The sequence below is a fragment of the Mus musculus genome, chromosome 1 (assembly GCF_000001635.26).
Source record: "Mus musculus strain C57BL/6J chromosome 1, GRCm38.p6 C57BL/6J".
Taxonomy (NCBI): domain Eukaryota; kingdom Metazoa; phylum Chordata; class Mammalia; order Rodentia; family Muridae; genus Mus; species Mus musculus.
The window spans coordinates 165483418-165504838 of record NC_000067.6 but is presented as its reverse complement, the minus strand read 5'-3'; the positions used below and the strand labels follow the sequence as shown (position 1 = coordinate 165504838).

The following is a 21421-nucleotide window of genomic DNA, read 5'->3' as shown; positions in this document are numbered from 1 at the left end:
GGAGAAGTGCTGTGTATTGTATTGCACCCATGGCTCATCCAGACTGCTTTTTTCATATGACCCAGTGCCACTTGCCTAGGAGTCGTACCACCCACATCCATGTGACAGCTCACAGCCATCTATATAACTGCAGATCCAGGGAATCTGATGTGGGCTGGAAGCTCCCACATCAACTATCAATCAGGAAGTTGCACCACAGACTTGCCAACAGGCCAACCTGATAAGGTGTTCTTTCCTTTTCTTTTTTCCTTTTTCTTTTCTTTTCTTTTCTTTTCTTTTCTTTTCTTTTCTTTTCTTCTCTTTTCAAGATTTACTTATACTTATTTTATGTATATGGGTATACTGTTGCTGTCTTCAGACACACCAGAAGAAGGCATTGGATCCCATTACAGATGGTTGTGAGCCTCCATGTGGTTGCTGGGAATTGAACTCAGGACTGCTAGGAAAAGCAGTCAGTGCTCTTAACTGCTGAGCCATCTCTCCAGCTCCGATGAAGGTGGGTTTTTGTTTGTTTGTTTGTTTGTTTTGTTTTTTGTTTTTAAAGTTCCTTCTTCCCAGATGACTCTAGCTTGTGTCAAGTTGACAAAAACAAACAAACCTCTAATCAGAAGGAGGCATGTGTGTGTGTGTGTGTGTTTGTGTGTGTGCCTATGTGTGTGTATTTATGCCTGTGCCTGTGTGTGTGTGTGTGTGTTTGTGGACTTCCTGGAGAGTATGGATAATGATAGGTGACTGTACAAATACAAACAGTCTGACTACTGTCCAGCAACCCCCAAGAATACTTACTCTCCACTATGGCACTTATGTAGTAGTTGAGGATCTCCACGAGCTGTTCGGCTCCTCGGTCCATGTACATGGCCGTGCTGAACTTCTCAGTCATTGCAGTAAAACCTGTAAGAAACAGCAGCTGGTTTCCTTCGAGTTAAGCACAGCCAGCAGAGGGCCCACTGGCCCTGCAGTGGGACCCACTAAAAGTGGCAGAGTTTCAAATGACCTTAGTGTGTGGCCAGACAGTAGCCGTGCACGCAGAATTTAGTAAGCTAGGGTCAGGAAAGGCCATCTCTTCCTTCTAGGCTCCCAGTGTAAACAGTGATAATGGCATAGTGTTGGAAATAGAAGGTTTTGTTCCGTGGTTTAAAGGCCACACATTTCCCCAATGCTTCTGAAGAGACAGGTTTAGTATCAGTGTGCAGACAGGAGCAGTTCGTCTCTTGAGTTAGTTTGTTGCAGATATGTGTGGGACTTGGGAGACCAGGCTATGAAGTTGGGGCAGGGACACTGGAGCCAGAAGTGCCTCACAGACATGCCTGTGACTGAAAGCTGGGGGAAGGGAAGATGAGAGACATCTGGGGCCAGAGGTCATTCTCTCTTTCCTGTGTGCACAGTGAGATGAGCTGTTCTGTTGCTCTAACAGCCTGGGGGGTAGAAAATGGTGCCCCTACCACCATCACAACCTGCATGTGACTTCTGATGTGAGCCTGCTGCTCCCCCGCATTAAACAAGAATCCCTTGGTCACTTGCCTGAAATATCAACAAACATCAGAACTCCATCAAAACATTTTACTGACGGCCGTTCCGGAGAGAAATCTCCGTAGACGATGAGGTCTGGTAAGTGAGCAGCTATCTTGACGATTGCCCTGTCTTGTAATTCCTGCCTTCGCGCACTCATGTTCAAGGACAATGGTCAGGATTTTTCAGCACCAGGAAACTGTCTCCCCAAGTAGGTCTTCTGGAAAGAAAAGTTGGGAATGGAGGGAATCTAACGGATGCATTTGTTCTCTTTCCCATTTGTTTTCCTCCAGTGGTTTTGTTCTAACTCGTGGATGGTCGTTTACTTAAATAAATGATCGAGTCCTGGCAGAGCTAGAGTTGTTGATAACCCGAAAGGGATCACTCTTCCCTCCCTCCCTGTCAATCTCCTTCATTTTTTTTGAGAGAGGGTCTCACTACATATCCCCTCTAGCCCGCAACGCACTGTGAACACCAGGCTGGCTTCTAACTCATAGAGATCTGTTTGCCTCTGCCTGTAGGATTATTTTTCGATATGAAAAAAAAAAAAAAAACTGTGACTGGATTTCCACCCAATCCTGAACAGCTACCCAAAAGAGCAGCCTATGGAGGACAGCCATGGACCCGTCTACTTCCAGGAAAAGGGAAACCCTGCCAGGGAGTAGCCTCGGTCAGTCTAGCCAGATTCCATTTCCTTTTGTTTCTCTGTTCTTCATCCTCTTTGGGCCTGTTATCTTTTGTCCCTTATAAAAAGTAAACACAGATGTTGAGTTTTCGTGGGCACATGCTTGTGTGGGGGTATCAGGTCATTATCTATAGGCAAGAGGTTAAGTAAATTAAGGTATAATGTCAAACAGAGAGTGAGAAAGCTCTGAAGGGTGGGTGACAGTTGGAGCGCTGAAAGGCCTAAGTTGTAAGTGGGAGGCTATGCTGGCACTTCCTTTTGCTGCCAGTTGGCTCTAAGCAAATTAGTCTTGACTAAGATCTTCCTTCAGGGGTGAACAGCAGATGATCAGTGAGGTTAAACAAAGTTCTAGCTAAGCCTAGAGGGCTATGGCTGCAATCACAGCATTCCAGTGGTGGTGAGTGGTGGTGACTGAGGCAGGAGGATCATCACTGAGTTCCCAGCCAGCCTGGCTACAGAATAAGACCCTTCCTCAAAAACCAAACCCAAACCCAAACCCAAACCAAACCCAAAACCCAATAGAGCCTTCATGTCCAGCAGGCATTAACCCACCTGCCACACAGGTGGGAATCTTCTGAGAATCTTCACCCTTCCCTCTTCTCCTCCAAATCCAACCCCCCAGTCTCACCCCCTCCCTCCTCCCCTTCTCTGCTTCCAATCCCCCAGTCTCAACCTCAGCTCTGTTACAGAACACCTGCAGTGGCCTTTTCTCACTCTCTGCCCCCATCCCAGGGGACTAAGCAGATCCTGATGGAAATGTACTGTTTTCTTCTCCCTGTGCCCACCCCACCCTGATCCCTTCCTTCTAGCTCATCCCCATTCCTAAGTTACAATTCCTAATACCTAGAAACACACTTTACCAGGAACCCCTAGTGGCCACAGCTAGCAAGAACCCAGTTGCAATCCCTACCAAGCAGCTCACAGCCACCACACCCTCCTAAGAACCAGAGAGGCCAACAGAAACCAAAGAACAAAACACCCACCCTACAAAGACAAGACCAGATATTAGTACCCAGAACTACAATCATCCCAAATCCAGATGCTTAGATGATAGCATAAAACCACAATCAAGAATAGTTAGGATAATATGTACCTACCAGAGTCCAGCAACCTTACTATAACAGGTTCTGAGAAATATAATATAGCTGAAGTACAATCTAAAGACCTTAAAGTAGATTTTATGATATGATACATCAACTTAAATGGAGAGACTCAAAGCAATTCCACTACACTCAGGAACAAGTTGTCCACTCTTTATGTACCTATTCAGTATAGTACTTGATATCTTAACTAGAGCAATAAGACAAATGAAGGAGATCAAGGGGATACAAATTGGAAAGGAAGAAGTCAAAGTACTGTTATTTGCAGTTGACATGATGTTACACATAAGTGACCCTAACAATTTAGCAGGGAACTCCTACAGCTGATAAACACTTTCAGCAAAGTAGCAGGATTAAAAATTAACTCACAAAAATCAGTAGCCCTTCTATGTACAAATGACAAATGAGCTGAGAAAGAAATCAAAGTCACACTTTTTCGCGCTCGCACATGCATGCACGCAGACACACACACACACACACACACACACACACACACACACACACGAATGATATCTTGGGGTAACACTACTCAAGCAAGAGAAAAACTTGTATAATAAAAACTTTGAGGCATTGAAGAAAGAAATTGAAGATCTCAGAAGATGGAGGGATCTCCCATGCTCACGGATTGGCAGGATTAACATAGTAAAATGGCCATTCTAACAAAAGCAATCTACAGATTCAATGCAGTCCCCATCAAACCTCCACCACAATTCTTCCACTAAAGAAATCTATGGAAACACAAAACAAACATTAGAAGGAAATGAATAAAACAGTTCAAGACCTGAACGTGGAAATAGAATCAATAAGAAAACCCAAACTGAGGGAAATCTGGAAATGAAAAACTTGAACAGAACCTCAGAGGCAAGCCTCACCAACAGAATCCAGTAGATGGGAGAGAGAAGCTGAGACACAATTCAGACATCTTGAAAGGATAACTTCCAGTTTCACACAATAACACACACATACACACCCACACCACCACCAAACAAACAACAACAAAAAACAAATAAAACCTTACAGGATAGCTAAAACAATTCTGAATCATAAAAGAACCATTGGATCATCATCAACTCTAAACTCAAATTGTCCTACAGAGCTACAGTATGAAAAACAGCATGATATCGGCATAAAAACAGACATCTTGATTAATGGAATAGAATTGAAGACCCATACATAAATCAATACACCTACGGACACCTGATTTTTCATAAAAAAAATCCAGAAATACACACTGGAAAAAAAGAGAGCATCTACAACAAACGGTGCTGGTCAAACCGGACGGCTGCATGGAGAAGAATGCAGATAAATCCAACCTTATCACCCTGCAGAGAACTCAACTCCAACTGGATGAAAGACCCTGCATAAGACCAGACACTGAATCTTATAGAAATCGGTGAATAGCCTTGAACTCACTGACACAGGAAATGACTTTTTGAATAGAGCACGGTTAACACAGACACTAAGATCAACAAATGGGACTTCATGACACTGCAAAGCCTCCGCATGGCAAAGGATGCTGTCATTTGGACAAAGTGGCAGCCTCCAGGATAGGAAAAGATTACATATACAATAGAGGGCTAGCATCCAATGTATCTATTTAAAAAACTAAAAACATCCCACTGGATATGAAGAAAACAAATGATAACCTAATAAAATGTACAGATGTAAACAGAGAGCTCACAAAAGAGGAGACTCCAATGCTGGAAAAGCACTTAAAGAAACGCTCAGCATCCTCAGCCACCAGGGAAATGAAAGTCACATCTACATGAAGATTTCAACTTACACCGGTCAGAAGGACCAAGATCAGCAAAGCCACTGGCAGTTCATGCTGGTGGAGGTGTGGAGTAGGGGAACACTTACACGGCGGCTATGGAGGTGAGTAGGTTTGTCCACATGGCCAGCTGTAGATGGCTAACAGAAAGACGAGCTCAAGGGAACCTTTGGAGGGTCTTTGTCTCAATGTCATAACAGCTTTATTTTAAAATTTATTTATTTTATTTTATTATCTGCTTATTTATTTATTTTATTATCTGCTTATTTATTTGGTTTTTCAAGACTGAGTTTCTTTACATAGAGAGGCTGTCCTGGAACTTGCTCTGTAGACCAGGCTGGTCTTGCACTCAGAGATCCATGTGCCTCTGGCTCTTGACTCCTGGGATTAAACGTGTATAGCACAACTACCCAGCTAATATACAGACATTCACCTACAGAGACTTCTAAAATGAATATATATACACACACATACATATATATATATATATATCCTACAATAAAATATATGTACAAATAAATATATATTTATTTACCCTGCAAGTTTTGTATATTATGGCTTCTGGGTTTGTGTTTTTATGGGATTCCTTCTGTTTTTTTTTTTTTTTTTTGTCTCCGAACAAAACAAAAAGAAGAAATACAAAGAGGAGAAAGAGAGCAGGGCTGGCTGCTGGCAGAGTCTTAGAGCGGAGCAAGCCACATTCCTGGAACACAGGCGAAAACAATCAGAAACATGGCTGCTAATTTTGGGTTGGTTCCCAGTCATCTGGAAGGAACTGGCTGGTAATTTCAACCAGAAACTGCCCATCTGAGGAAAAGCAGAGAAACCACATACCTTTCTTTGTATTTTTTAAGAAGTAAGGGAAACATTAGCCTGTTTAATGAACAAACTTTAAAATGTATAGAGACCTCTAAAATGAATATTTTAGAGACTAGAAGTGTTTTAAAAATAAGAATAAAATCTAGGAATGGGAACATAGCTCAGTGGCAAAAAGTGAGTTTGGCATGTAAGCAGACCTGGGTTCAATTTCTAAGACCACAATAACAACAAAACAGAACATGGGCAGCAGGCTGGACCTGTCCATGATGGAAGCAGGAGTGGAACACAGAGAGAGATACAGACAGAGACAGAGACAGAGAGAAACAGGGAGAAACAGTAGGGTTATAAGGAGGATGGGTGACTGGGGAGAAGGACTCCCATGGGCTGGAGAGAGTTTAGATAGGAGAGGGTTGAGAAGGGCCAGGATGCTAGCATGGCCTCTGAAATGTGTATCAGGTACTTGTGACCCTGATGGAGCCTGGAGGCTAGCACGAGCTTTGGTATGCTGGTAGGCACCACAGATGACCATTTGTCCCTTCTGTCAGAGATAAAGGAAATTACTTCTTTTGGTAGTGGGAGACAGCTTCACAGGTTCCTGAGGTATGGCTTTTACCTAACCCCCAGAAACCCTCCTATAGTCCAGGACTGCCTTTTGGAGTTTGGGGAAATGGGGTTTCCTTTGGACCTAACACAGGGGACAGACATGAAAGTGATCTGGCTGTGACATCTGTTGATCACCAGGATTGATTTGGCTGATCTAATTGGCTAGGCGGGTGTCTCTTTCCCTGCCCTCTGCTCCACTCAAGCCCCTTCCAGAGCTCCAGGTTAGATTGGTGGAAGAGGACCATCAGTCTTAAGTCAAGGGTATAGAGTAGCCACACTCCCCTGCTAGAACCTTCAAATAAGCTCTCAAGAAGGCCTTCAAGTATGTGGTGTTTGCCTTTAATTCCAGTACTCGGGAGGCAGAGACAGGAGGATCAGAAGTTAAAGGCAAACTTCAGCTACATTGTAAGTTCCAAGCCAGTCTGTGCTACATAAGACTATGTCTTAAAACTAGCAAACTAAACCAACAGAAACTGCTAAGAAAACAAGAAAGGAAACCAAGTATCCACTCTTCTAAATACATTCATTTAACCAGTCCTGACAATGTTCGCTTACACATCTAAGAAGTGACAAGCAGATCTGTAGTCTCAGATCATAACAGAATAAGAAATGGGCTAGAAAATTAGAGATGAGCAAATTCTAAATTCTCCTCTTTCTTTATTTAAAGTTACATTTATTTATGCAAAGGGCTGATGTAAGTGCACACATGATCAATATGGCAATGTGCTGAGGTCAGAATTGTATGGAGAGTCAGTTCCCTAGGTCTAGATATGTTGGTTTCAGGGATGGAACTCAGATCATCAGACTTGGTGACAAGAGTCTATTTGCTAAACCATCTCACCAGTCTGCTAAACTCCCCCTAAAAGTATTTTATAATGTATATGGGTATTTTGCCTGCACTTATGTACACAACACACATGCCTTGTGCCCAAGGAGATTTGAACAGGATATTGGATCCCCTGGTATTAGAGGTACAGGTGGTTATGAGTTGTCATGTGGGTGCTTAGACTCAACTCCCTGTTCCCCACAAGAGCATCAAGTGCTCTAAACTGCCAAGCTATCTCTCTGGCTTTTTGAGAGCTTAAAAAAATGTCTTTGATGGTCTCATGTAGGTCTCATGTCCCTTGGGACAGTGTGAGTTGTCAAATGGGTGCTGGGAATCAAACCCAGGACCTCTGCAAGAGTAGCACGTGCTCCTAACCTCTAAGCCAACTCTCCAGGCCCCATGCTGTTCACAAAGATGATCTAAACAGTAAGGTATGAATTAGTGTGTACCTCAATGTATGTTGAGACAGGCCATTTCCCTTTTGGGTGATATTGAGTAGGGACAACTATCATGGCAGTTATATGGAGGGATGATGTCCATAAGGAAAGGGTTGCTAGGCATGGTAACACATATCATGATCCCACAAGGAGCCGGAGCTACACATGTGTTCAACAGGAGAGCTGGAATACTGTGTCAGCCTGGATGCTTACTTTTTTTTTTTTTTGAAACAATGAGCTTTATTAGAGTTACATACAGGACTATGGGGAAAGAGTTGCTTATCAGAGCACAAGGGACTCAAAGGCAGTTGTTAATAAGAAACTTGAATCCAGCATGTGATACAGCTTAGGAATACTGTGCACCCAGAGCACAGTATATACCTGTAGTCCTATTTACAGGCTAAAGAGCCACTAGGTGACTCAGTTTATATAGTCTGAGTTTCTTCATTTGACTTAAGTATACAGAATCCTGTCAGTTTCAGGGATTCTTGAAGCAATTTCCATCCTTATCAGCTTCCCTTCGGAATTTATCAGTCCAGTCTTCTGCTGGAAACTGTTACATAACAACATATTCTCTTGGCTCCTCTGTTTTCTTTCAGTATCAAGTATTTGAGGGTGAACAGGATGGTGGGTTGGCCTGATGCTGCTTGTATTTTAATGCTCATATTGAGTCCTCCAAGATCTGGTTGTCCCAGAGACAAGAGAATCTCTATGTAGACCCAAGTGACACTGTGGCCTTGCCCTCGTGTTATTTCTGATTGGTAAATGAAGATGCTGACAGCCAATAGTTGGGCAGAAGAGACATAGGTGGGGTTTAGGGTTCCCTGGCTTGGGGTTGTAGAACTAGGACGAGAGAAGGTGAATAGAGGAGAAGCTGCCATGGGCTAGGTGAGTTCAAGAGAACATGGCCCTGAGGGTTGGCCAACTGGAGTTAAGAACAGCCGAGATGAAGCATAGTAAGTAATAACTCGAGGTTATTGATTGGAAAGTAGGTTCTAATAGCATAGAGGGTTGATATATGACCAGCTCTTGTGCTATTTAAGGTTTATTATAAATATAAAGGTTGCGTGTGTGTCTTTTTTTCCAGTAACTAAATGGTCAAAGGCAGAGTAGAAACCCTGTATTGGGATTGAAAGTTTCTACAACTAACAGTTTTGATGAATAGTTTCCTACCTTGACACATTTTCAGTTTTTCTCAGCATAAATGCTTGAAATTTTTCTAAGATTTGAACATTACTTAAACACTTTCACAAGTTACTCATGTCCGTAATAACTCTCTAGTGTGGAGCCTTAAGTATTGCAACAACAGACCTGAGTAGGACTTAGAGAAAGCACATGCCACATTATATCCTGTGAAAACTTGTCTTCCCACTATGAATTTCCAAATGTATTCTTAGAACTGAGATGCAGGTATTGTCCTTATATGTGACATTTTTTAAAAGGATCCCCTGTCGTATATACTCTGATAAATTCTAAGAGATGAGACAACACTCAAGGATTTCTGCATTCACTACGTTTACAAGGTTTCTCTTGCATATGCATTCCTGATGAGTTCTAAGATGGCCTTTCTTGGTAAAGGGTTTGTACCGTTCACTTCACTTGTAATGTTTCTCTCCTGTCTGAGTTCTCTGGTGAATTCTAAGATAGCCTTTCTGGGTAAAACATTTGTCACATTCACTACATTGCCAGCTTTCTTTCTTGTATGAGTTTTCTGATATTTTCTAAGATGGCTTTTAAAGGGAAAGTGTTTGTCACATTCACTGCATTTGTAAGATCTCTCTTCTGTATGAATTCTTTGATGAGTTCTGCAACTTCCATTACAGGTAAAGGACTTTTCACATTAATTATATTTGTAAGGCTTATTCCCTGTGGGAATTCTCTGACATGTTTTAAGACTTGAGGATGTGGAAAGGGATTTGCCACATTCATTACATTTGTAAGGTTTATTTCCTGGACAGGTTCTGTAATGGCTCACAGGTTGAAGAAATGTATAGAATGACCTAAGACCTCGAGTCCATTCATAAGATATCTCTTAAGATGTTTTTCTAAGACCTGAGTAGGACTTGTCCCAATCACTACACTACAGGGTGGATCCTATAATGTTTTTCAAAGCCTGATGTATTATAAGAGAACTTGCCACATTTCATACCTTCATAGGGATATTATCCATAATGAATTTTGTAATGTACTTTGATCTGTGACAAATGCAAAAAGGACTTCCTATATTTTGTACATTTATGGGATTTCTCTCTGGTATGGACTCTGATGTCTACTGAGGCTTGAGTACAACTTGAAGCATTTCCCACATTTCCTGCATTTGTGTGGTTTCTTCCCACTATTCATTTCAGCATGAGTTTATGTGAAGTGGAAACTTAAGGGTTCTTTGGAAAGGATGGTGTTTTGCTGGGGCGAACACGTGAAAGAACGTTTAGCTGTTGTGGATACAGGAGTAAGGATGTTCTGCTAAAGCAAGCATGTGAAAGGACACATGATGAATGGTTCTTCTCCAATAACACATGTAATGGTCCGCCTTACATCAGGACTCCATAGAGAGAAATGCACCAAAAACCTTCTGATGATATGTTGCAGTTTACTGCCGCTTCCGAGGACTTGGGCTGATTGGCAGAGTGATGTCACCTGAGACAGATGCACATACTGATGCAGGACACACACTGAGGCAAGACTGTGGAGGACACTTGATGTTTGAAGGGTGTAAATAGGACTCAGAGGCTGAGCTAGGCTGGCCCATAGAGCTATCTGTACAACACTTGTGGGTCTTGAGTATTCTTTGATCTTCGCATTGCTGAGAGAGGCACAGCCAAGACTTTTCTGGCTATCTTCCGGTTCCTCCTACTGACTTGTGCTGAGGCTGAGGCCTGTCTACTAGCCTGTGCCACCACTGCTGATTCATGTTTGCTATTCCGAATCTACCAAACTGGACTGCAGGTGTATCCATGAAGTGTTTGCGAGTGGATCGAGCTGCTGCTGCTGACCTGTGAACTGAACTGCAGATTTCCAGACAACACAGATGGGAGTTGCTCCAAAGAATCTTTCTAAACAGGTCCACTTCCCACATCTTCCTTTTCTACCACCTCTGGTGAGTGGTAGGCTAAATGGAAGGTTAAAGCGTTTAAGAACCATTATTTAAAAAGAGACTTGAAAACAATTAAAGTTATATTTATGTTCAGAGCCAGAAACCTTTTCATACTCTGTATTGTTGTGTTCTTATGTGGATTTTTGATTTTGACTAATGATGGAACACACACATTCCAACAGTTTATACAGCTTTTAAATTCGCAAGATTCGTCTCCAGTCTTTCTAATTTTATGTCTGTTTAGGTTTGATGCTTCAACAGAGGCGTCTCTGAGGTTAGTTTTATAAGGTGTACCTTGGGAGGATTCATGAAGCATTTTGGCAAGCTCATTACATTTATCAGACTTCCCTTGGCTATTCACACGCTCATGGGCAATATGCTTTGTGCCTTGATCCAAGACCTTCTCATCTCTATGACATACACGGTGACTCTCCACAAACAATAGATTGTTGTAATTCTCCAACATCACATCCACATATAGTGCCCTCTGAGTACAGTTGAGACATTCCCATTCCTCCACTGAGAAGTCCACAGCCATGTCCCTGAGAGTTAACAGACCCTGGGACGCATTTTCCAGGGAAGCATTCATTCTTCTTGTTGTTCTTCTCTGGGTTTCTGTCTCAGGAACAAAGACTGGAATTCTGGATCCTTTGCTACAGTCTCTTCTGTCTTCACCATCCAGGGCTCTTAGTTCCGATTCAGAAGTGAGCAGGTCTGGCTGAGCAGTGCGATACCTGAGACACTTGCTGCTGTACCCTTTCTCTTCCCCTTCCAGGGCTCTTTGTACTTCTCTATAAATGACAAGGTCTGGTTTTTCAGTGAGACCTGGCTTTGAGGTCCTATGATCAAGCTCCACCCAGTGTTGAAAGAGATCCTCTTCCTGGCTGTCTTTGGATCAAGATATAGAACTCTCAGCTCCTTTGGCACCGTGTCTGCCTGCCTACTGCCATGCTTCCTGCTATGATGATAATGGACTGAACCTCTGACACTGTAATCCAGCCCCAATTAAATGTTTGCCTTTATAAGAGTTGCCTTGGTTATGTCTCTTCATAAAAATGAAACACAAATTAAGGCCGTTATCATGCTTGATACTGTGTGAGCGGTGGTTTCAGCAAGAGATGAGCAAAAGGAATTGAATGCTGGAGAGGTGAGTCAGCTAATATGTGTGCCTCCTGGTCTTCTGGAGGATCCAAGCTTATTTGCCTACAGTTACATTGGATGGTTCATCATCACCTGTAAGTACAACCCCAAGGGATTCTACACCCTCTCTTGCTTCCTGAGGGTACCCATATACATTGTATATACTAGCACATGTGCACACACACACACACACACACACACACACACACACACACACACACATCAAAACAGATATGGGCTAAGTGTATTAGTACATGCTTTTAATCCCAGCAAAAAGAGAGGCAAGTAGTCTCTGTGAATTTTAGGCCAGCCTGACTTGCACAGTGAGTCCCAAGCCAGGGCTAATTCATGAGTCCACATCAAGCAAAAGAAAGGGAGGGGTTTTGGGTGCATTCAGATAAGTTCGTTCTTCCTTTTAAGACATTTTACTATTATTTCGAGATATCCCTATTTTACCAGGTTCCTAGGGCTCAAGCCCCACTCCAGTCTAAGCTTCCCCAGCAGCTAGGGCTACAGGCACATGACACTGTGCTTGGCTCATTTCCTATCAAGAGAATGCTGCAGGTAAAGCATGCCTTGACTTCAACAAGGCATATCTATCACTATGTGTCTCATATTCTTAAGAGTTAAATAGGAATGACCAAATTATGGGGCTAACGACTCTCTGCAGGTTAACAATCACAATAATGACTGTTGATCAATGTAGTACTGTCAGTTCAGAGAGCTCACCATGGCATCGTGGGGGGATTTTTGATATGGACTGAATCAGTAGCACAGGATACAGTATGGAGCTTCCTCAAAAGTTACAAATACAACTGCCATTTTTACCCTGCACGCCCATCAAAAGAAAAATAAAATTACTATGTTGAAGGGATATTTGCATCCCACACTAACACATATCACTGCTGCACCATTCACAGTTGTCAAACATATAAAAATCAACCTGAGTATTTGTCAACAGGTGAGTCAAAGAAAATTTGGCGTGTGTGCAACACAATACTATTAAGCTTTAAAAACAGACACTTGAGACCACACGGATGAGTCTGGAGGACATTACACTAAGTGGAACAGGCCACAGGCACAGAATGAGAGATACTGCATGATCTCACCATGTGTACAATCCCCAAAGACTGCACTTGTAGAGGCAGAGAATGTACTTGTGGTTGTCAAGGCTTGGGACATGGTGGACAGGCAAGATGCTGGTCATGGGTGTAATGTTTTAGCTGGGCAAGATTGATTAAGTTTTGAAAATCTGATATAGGTTATGGTGGCTATAGATGGTCAGGTGTGTAAAACTTGTAAAGTGCTAATGTTTTTGTTATTTCAGAAAAAGAGAAATACTATGAGATAATGGGTATGTCAACTGCCTGATTTAGTAATCACACATTATTAAACTGTATCTCCAGCCTTAAAATATCTTATCAGGGCTGAGAACACAGGGCAAATCCTTAGTTAATCCCTAGAATCTCACACAGATGCACAGAGGCTGTGAGTCCAATGTATTTACCTTTAAACGGTACTTGACATTTTTCTCCTTGCAGGCGGTTATCTCTGATTTGTTCTGCACTTTTGACAACTTTACTATAGCAAGTTATGACAACAGACTTCTCTGATCATGTGTGTTAGAGTACATAGATGCTTCTTGTAGCTTAATGGTTCTCTTTTCCAAGATTTCAGAAGTTTTCTACTGATATTTGACTGAAAAGGCTTTCTGTGGCTCCAGCCCAAAGCTCTTCTCCCTTCAGTGTGATCCAAATATTTGTTTTTTTGGGTTTTTTTTTTTTTTTTTTTTTTTTGTTTTTTAAAAAGAGGATCCCAAGGCTCTTGCAATTTTTTCTTCATGCTTTCTCTTTTATTCTTTTTGACACTAACAATTCCAAAGAGCTGTCTTCAAACTCTGTTATTTTTTTCTGCTGTCTTATCTAATCCATCTGGCCTTTATCTAATCCATCTGTTATCTTTTCCATCTGACCTTTAAGTTTCTCACTTCCTCAGTGATTTCTGTCTGTTTCTCTTTCAGATCTTGTGTTACCTTCTTTAATTCATCTAATGGGTTTTCTTTTTCATTTTTTCTCATATTTCTATGTTGAATTGTTTGTTGGGATGGGTATCTTTTATGACTATATGGTAGCTTCCTCTTGGTGACTTTCTCTTGATGATGTGTCTTGGGAAACTTCAGTCCTGGCTTTGACTGGCAGCACGGAGTGTCTCATTCTTGTCACCCTCCTCATCATGAATAGTCTACCATGTTTTTTCCTCCCATGACCTTGATGCTGCAAATCTAGAACTAGAAAATGAAGAGCTGCTTGCTTCCACAAGCCACGTCTTTAAAGATTTATTTTTATGTCTGAGTATTTTGCCTGTAAGTACATCATGTGCCTGCTGCCTGGTGTCCACAGAGGCCAAAGAGTATGTCAGATCTGGAACTAGTTAATAACAGTTTTGTCATGTAGGAGCTGGGAATTGAACCCAAGTCTTCTGCAAGAATAGCAAGTGCTGTTAACTGCTGAACTTCAGCCCCTTCAGCGTTTTATTAAAATTATTTTGACAGGTTCTCATGTGGCCAAGGCTGGATATTGCAAACTCATTATGTAGCTGAAGATGACCTCAACACTTTTTTGAGATGGAGTTCTTTTTTTCAAGACAGGGTTTCTCTGTGTAGCCTTGGCTGTCCTGGAATTCACTCTGCAGACCACCAAACTGTCCTCAAACTCATAGAGATTCACCTGCCTTTGACTCCTGAGTGCTGCAATTAAAGGGACATGGAACTACTGCCCATCGTCCTTGACTCTTTGTGCCTGTGTGTGTGTATGTGCCTGTGTAAGTGTATACACATGTGTATGGTACCCAAGGATGACAGAAAAGTACATCTTATCCCTTGGATCTGGAGTTATAGGCAGTTGCGAACTGCCCAAGGTGGGAGCTGAAATCTGTAACTCAAATCCTCATGATCAAGTAACAAGTGCTCTTAACCACTGGACCATCTCTCCAGCTCTGTCCTTGAACCTAAAAAAATGTCTGTACAGATAGATACATGCGTGTGAAGATACATGTAGAGGCAAGAGGACAACCTCCAGTGTTATGTCACCCTCAGAAATTCACCCATCTTCATTTTGAGACAAAGATTCTCATTGGCCGGACGCTTACCAATTAAGCTCTACAAAGTATGACAATTGGGTTTGATTCTGGGGTCCACATGGTGAAGGGATAGAAGTGACTTCCACAAGTTGTCCTCTGACATCTACACATGTAGCTTGGAAAACACACACACACACACACACACACACACTAGATTCAAAAGAAAATGCAGAACGAAACATTTAATTAAAACATAAATGCAAAAAAATTAGACAGGTCAAGAGAGTACAGTTTGTATAAGTAAGCAACCACTCAGGTTGAGAAAGAGGACATTGCCTAAACTCCTCCCGTGTGGGGAGGGCACATCCCTGAGTGATGGATGTGTGGTCTGCTGAGGAAGCTGCACAAGTCTGAAGCATAACTAGAGCTGTCCACAGTCGTCAGTGATGATCTTCCTGTTGGTCTTGGATCCAAAGCTCTCCATGGCTTCTGTGATGCTCACGCTCCCAAAGGCTGCATGCTTGCCATCCAACCATGCCATCTTGGCAGTGGGATGAAAAACTGTGAACTATTTGTGTTTGGTCCAACATTTGCCATAAAGAAGATCCCAAGACTCTGTACTTCAGGATGAAATTGAAATCCCTCAAATTTCTTCCCAGTTGCCACCAGTGCCATCATGGTCTGTAAGGTGACCACCCTGGCACATGCATTCTGGAATAATTTGGTGAAAGTCAGAGCCTTTTTAGCCATCTCCTTTCTTGCTGATGCTCAGAGCATAGTAGTTTTCTGCTGTCTTTGGATCATTGTCTGCCATGACTCAGTGATGTGGCCAAAGGGCTTACCATCATGGTGTTAAATATAGTGCGGTTGACCATGGATGCCAGCAAGTGGCTACAGGGCAGAGGAGTATCTGCAAAGCTTGGATTTTTAAAATAAACTTATTATTGTTGTTGTTGTTACATTATTACTATTATTATTAGTGTGTATGTACACTCACACACTTGAATACATGTAGGTGAAATGTCTGTAAAGGCCTGAAGTCTCAGATCTTCTGTAAGAACAAGAGTTCTTCACCACTGAGCCATCTTTTTAGCCCCTCTGAACATTTTTTCTGGGGGAGGGGTGGTCACACAATGTAGCTGGCTTCAAACTTATGTTGTCCATGGCTCCCTTAAATGTATGAGCCTCCTATCTCACCCTTCTAAATATTGAGATTAGACTTAGGTGCCACCACATTTGGCTTACACTGAACTCTCTCTCTCTCTCTCTCTCTCTCTCTCTCTCTCTCTCTCTCTCTCTCTCTCTCTCTCTCTCTGCATGAATGTTTGCATGTATGAGTGCAGTGTTTGTGCACCCATGTGCATGTGAGCATGTATGCATCTATAGTTTCATGCATGTGTATTTAGAGCCTAAGGCTGGTGTTAGGAGTTTCCTTAATTATAGGAAATGAGCACCTTACTCATAGATGTAGGTCTCTCAATTATACCCAGAACATTGGAGTTACAGAGGTCCTTGTATTCACAGAGGACTAAGAGAACCAAAAATGTTAATCATGCAGGGTATCTCCTCAGTGAAGGATTAAAAATCAAATAACTGCATTCCTGCAGAAATCTAAGAATGGATTTTGTTAAAGACTTGGTGACTTTTTTTTTTTTTTTTCTATCTGTGGAGGCAGACCTCATCCAATTCCCCAGAATGATTATCCCAGACCACTACTTACCCTTTGGGGAGATATCACATGTACTCTATGACCTTCTGACCTATATGTTATACGTCAGAGACCACACTAGATTCTAGGCCTTTTAGCTATAGAACCCGCCCTCATGCTCATAGGTACTTTGTAAAAGAGTTTCTATGTAGTCACATCTAGGCTTTACTGTGCACCCAGAGTTCGACTGATTGTTGATCCTTTCGCTTAAGTTTCAATACTGCATAGGAAGTGCAGTTTTTGTTTTTGTTTTTCCAGAAAGGAGGCAAATACAATATAAGATGAATAGCCCATCTAGACCATAGTTCTCAACCTTCCTAATGCTGTGACCCTTTAATACAGTTCCTCATGTTGCAATAACCCTCAGCCACAAAATTATTTTGTTGCTACTTTATAATTGTAACTTTGCTACTGTAATGAATTGTAACATTAGCATCTGTGTTCTCCAATTGTCTTTGGGGGTCGTTAGGAACAGCTAATGCCCATAAGAAGGCATTTAATATCCCCCCCTTAATTTTTTATTTATTTTTTGAGACAAAGTCTTTCTATGTAGTTCTGGAACTCACTATGGAGATCATGCTGACCTTGATCTCAGAGAGCGTCCGGCCTCTATGCTGGGATTAGCAGTGTGCACTACCACTTCTATCCACTTAATACATTATTTTAAATCTTTCACGCAAAGTATTATTATTTCATATAATGTATTTTTTAACATCTTTAAAAAATTTAAATTTATGCATACCTCTGTGTGTGTATGTGTCTGTTTTTGTGCAACATGTGTTGCATGGAGGCCAGAAAAGTGTGTCAGATCCTCTGGAGCTGGACTTGCAGGCAGCTGGAAGCTGGAAACTGAACTTTGGTCATCTAGAAGAGTAGCAAGCATTCTTCACCATTGAGCCATCTCTCCAGCCCCATATAATGTATTTTGACCATATTCAACCCACATTCCTCTCCTGTACTTAGTATCCTTTAATTTACTAGAAACATAAACTAAGGGGCTGGGGAGATGGCATAAACATAGGGATCTGCGTTCGGATTCCTAAAAAAAAACCACATAAAAGTGGCACAAGCCTGTTACTCCAGCACTGGCGAGGCGGAGATTCCTCAAGCTTACTGGCTAGTCGGTCATCTTCAAGTTAACTGCCCAACAATTAAGATTGAGAGTGATCAAGAAAAGATGTATGCTGTCAACCACTAGCGTCCTCTACAATGTACACATGTACACCACACATGAGCACGATAAGATCGTTGTTCTAAATGTTGTGACTTGGGGACAGTTTTGTTGTGACTTGGGGACAGTTTTGTTGTGATTACTAAGGAAGGAAAGCAGCCTCATTTTGAGACTAGAAAGATGGGAGTTGAAGTGAAAGCAGAATTACTGTAGATCTGAGATAGGCATAAGGGACTCAAGGGACTCACACAGCCCAGGCCAGCCTCAGACTTCATCTGGAGTTGAGGCTCGCCTTGATCTCCTGATTCTCCTGCTTCCACTTCCCAAATGCTAGGGTGAACAGGAGTATCCCAATCCATGGGAAACCTGATTTGTCCATGAGTCTAAAAGGCAAGGATATCTAAAGTAAATAGCTGGGAGTTTTTCTTATGAGTCTTCTTAAGAGTAAAATAGACAAATTCCATTTTAGAAGAATTTTCTGTAAGTTCTGCAACATAATAAATGGTAGTGGCAGAGATACTCTCCACAGATACACCCACGGCTTAGTTACAATTTAAGCACTTCACAGGTTGTTTTGGGACTCACTGTGTAGACTTTGAACTCACAGAGGTCTACCTGACCCTTCCTCTCAGATGGTGGGATGCCACCATGCCCGGCTCCCTCAGGCACCTTAGATGAAGCATTTCATGTAAGACTGACACATTGGGGATGTCCAAATCTACAGAAAAGGTGTGTTTAATCCTCTCATCTGGAGGGCATGTGGATGGCACCTTGCCAATTCTCTCACAGTCAAGCAGAATGTGTGAGCCTGTGGGAATATAACTAGGAATGAGGATTCCCCACCCCCACCCCAAACAAAAGAACAAGTGAGGATGTGAAGGTACAGCAAGCATCCTTCCTGGCTGAATCCAAGCACACCTTCTGATGTCATGGGAAAACTGAGCAGTAACAGGATGCGAAGATTATGGATATGTTAGGACCGATCACAACCATGTCCATCATCATCTCTTGTAGAGTTTCCTACTAGTTTTTGACTTATGCTCAGTTTTTCATCAATAATGTAGTCTTCTTTAAGAAGAGGACAATGGGGGTTGGGGCTGGGGGGTTGAAAAGGAACGGTATCACCAAAGCTTGCTTGATCACTCTGTCAACTCCTCTTCTGCATTCTTCATGGTTTTTAGTGTCTATACACTTTTGTGACTTATTTTCTGTCAGTCTCTTCTTGGCCTGTTTACACTGTCTCCCTCTGAACTGTAAACCCCCTCTTTAGAGATCACATTATTAGTCTTTCTTTCTTCCACAGCACCTTTCTAGCACCTTCATATGATAGGCACTTACTATTTGACTGATGAAAGCAAACAGGACAAGCTAGAAATATATGATATCCAAGACAAACAGGACAGGGTCACATTTAAGCTTCTAATCTAACCTAAAAGGCTGGCAGAAATAAACCCTGAACTTGCCAACCACTCTCCTCTCAAGTCTATTAGCTGTGACACTAGATGGTCGTTTTCCTTCTAGCTCTGCTATTTCTTCTACTGAAACTCCTACTTCCCACGTACCTCTGTTCTCCAAGACTGTGGAGAAGCTCGAGCCTAGATTAGGGACTAGATCTTTCAGGAATGCAGAGAACAGGAAAGGGGTCTGGTGTTATTATTCTGAAGACAGCAGAAGTGCCATGTCTGTCCATACCTGACCCATCAAATGACAGTTTTGTCAAAAAGCCGTTTTCCAGGCCACACCCTCATCAGAAGTTCATTGTTTCACGCGCACTGGCTGTGCTTCTGATTGGCTGGCATCACCGTACCCCTCCCCCAACACTGAGTGGTCTACTGCTCTTGGAAGACTGGCTTGGCTCAATCTCAGGTTCTCATGTCTGGACATGTGAGACAGTTGGAGAGAGTGAAATAACCCCATCGTTTACACATCTCTTTCCTTGACCATGTGGAGGGTGACTGAAATTAGGTCACAGTTGATAGGTGACTATTATCAAAAGAAAAGTCTCTTAAGCAAGCACCCAAGTTTAGTCAATACAGTAGTTTCGCCATGTCTTTGGTTTTGTTACGCAAGCTAAGTTACCACTGATCAACTTTGGTCTGAAAACATGAATGGAAAATTACAGCAATACTCTTTCTTTTTGGAATTACAGTGTTCAGCAGCATAATGAAGTCTCTCACTGTCCTCTCTGGGACACGAATCATCCTCCTGTCCAGTGTAGTCACTCTGTATAAATGACTTGTATGGCAGACTTGTCAGCATTTTGCTACAATTGTCTTATCTTATTACTGTTGTTATTAATTTCTTACTATACTTCATTAAAAAACTGGCATAGATGTCTACAGACAACCAGCAGCACCTCAGCGTTTGGTACTATCTTCCAGGTGCTGCCAGGGCTGGTGGATAAACAAAGGAGCACTATTGTAGTGACCACACTATCAGGGCCATGAATTTTACCAGTTTTAATGAATTTACTACTTGTGAGGTAAAATTTTGACAAATTATACATCTGTTTTTGAATATACGTCTGGTTTTAATGTGTCTACTTATAAATTTACGCAAAGGTCAGTTAAAATCTGAGGCCTTATGAGTAAGAATTTAAGTTTTCACAATCCAGTGGGACACTGTCAAAGTATGTTTTAAAGGAGCTGTCCTGGCTAGTTTTATGCCAACTTGACACAAGGTAGAGTCATCAGAGGTGGGAGCCTCAGCTGAGAGAAGGCCTCTATTTGGCTGGGGTGTAGGTGAGCTTGTGAGGCCTTTTCTTAGAGATTGATGTGGGTGGACTCAGCTGCTGTGGTGGGCCCACCCTTCGACAGGTGGTCCTGAGTGCTATAGGAAAGAAGGTTGAGCAGGAGAGAATGCAGCCCCATGGCCCTGCATCAGCTCCTGCCTCCAGGCTCCTGCCCTGTTTGAGTCCCAACTTCAATGATAGACTATGATGTGGAATATCGAAGTGCGAGGTCAAACCCTTTCTTCCCCAACTCTGCTTTTGGTGTTTCATGGCAGCAACAGAAACCCTAAGACAGGGCATATATTTAAAACTTAAACAAAAAACTGAAAATATATGTGAATATTCTTATAGCCAATTCTAGTAATTAAATTTACTGTATTCCAAAATGTAAAAACACACATTTTAAGGGAGGGGGGTTTAATTATGCGTATGCTACTGAATCCAGTCTCAGGGTGAATCTAATTAAACAGACCTTTCAGTTGGTAAATGTTAGAGCTGCTTTTCCCATTTGGCTACACAAAGAAGCTCTGGCATTGACTTTTGCTTTAAAGAGATTTGGAGCTTCGAGGAATCTTTGTTAACATTTAACCTTCCATTATCATCTTAACAACTTAAAAAGAAAAAATCTGCTTACTCTAAAAAAAAAAAAAAAAACCAAGCAGTATTGCTGTACCTTCTATCAGTATTCCCTTGAGATGGATGCTAAACCACAGAAAAATTCAAAGGTATATTAAAAAATTCTTGAGTCT

At 42.0% G+C, this 21421-nt stretch overlaps 1 protein-coding gene and 2 pseudogenes across 5 annotated transcripts in view; all 3 read right to left on the bottom strand.

Annotated features, from left to right (window-relative positions):
• The window catches only part of Adcy10 (adenylate cyclase 10), a 93261-nt gene extending 71940 nt beyond the window's left edge, over window positions 1-21321 (bottom strand). For 2 of the 5 annotated variants that reach the window (XM_017321060.2, XM_006496867.1), the window contains exons 1-3: window positions 17513-17544; window positions 1522-1729; window positions 787-891 (exon numbers count right to left, since the gene is read on the bottom strand). In XM_017321060.2, the coding sequence (XP_017176549.1) occupies window positions 787-891; window positions 1522-1669 (253 nt within the window). In that variant the 5' untranslated portion in view covers window positions 1670-1729; window positions 17513-17544. Of the gene's footprint in view, window positions 1-786; window positions 892-1521; window positions 1730-17512; window positions 17635-19503 lie in introns of those variants that run through there. The other 3 variants (NM_001357427.1, XM_017321056.2, NM_173029.3) reach the window with 3 other exon arrangements.
• Gm18186 (predicted gene, 18186) lies at window positions 9838-11433 on the bottom strand (annotated as a pseudogene).
• Gm6050 (predicted gene 6050) lies at window positions 15485-15873 on the bottom strand (annotated as a pseudogene).
• Window positions 21322-21421: the final 100 nt, after the last annotated feature.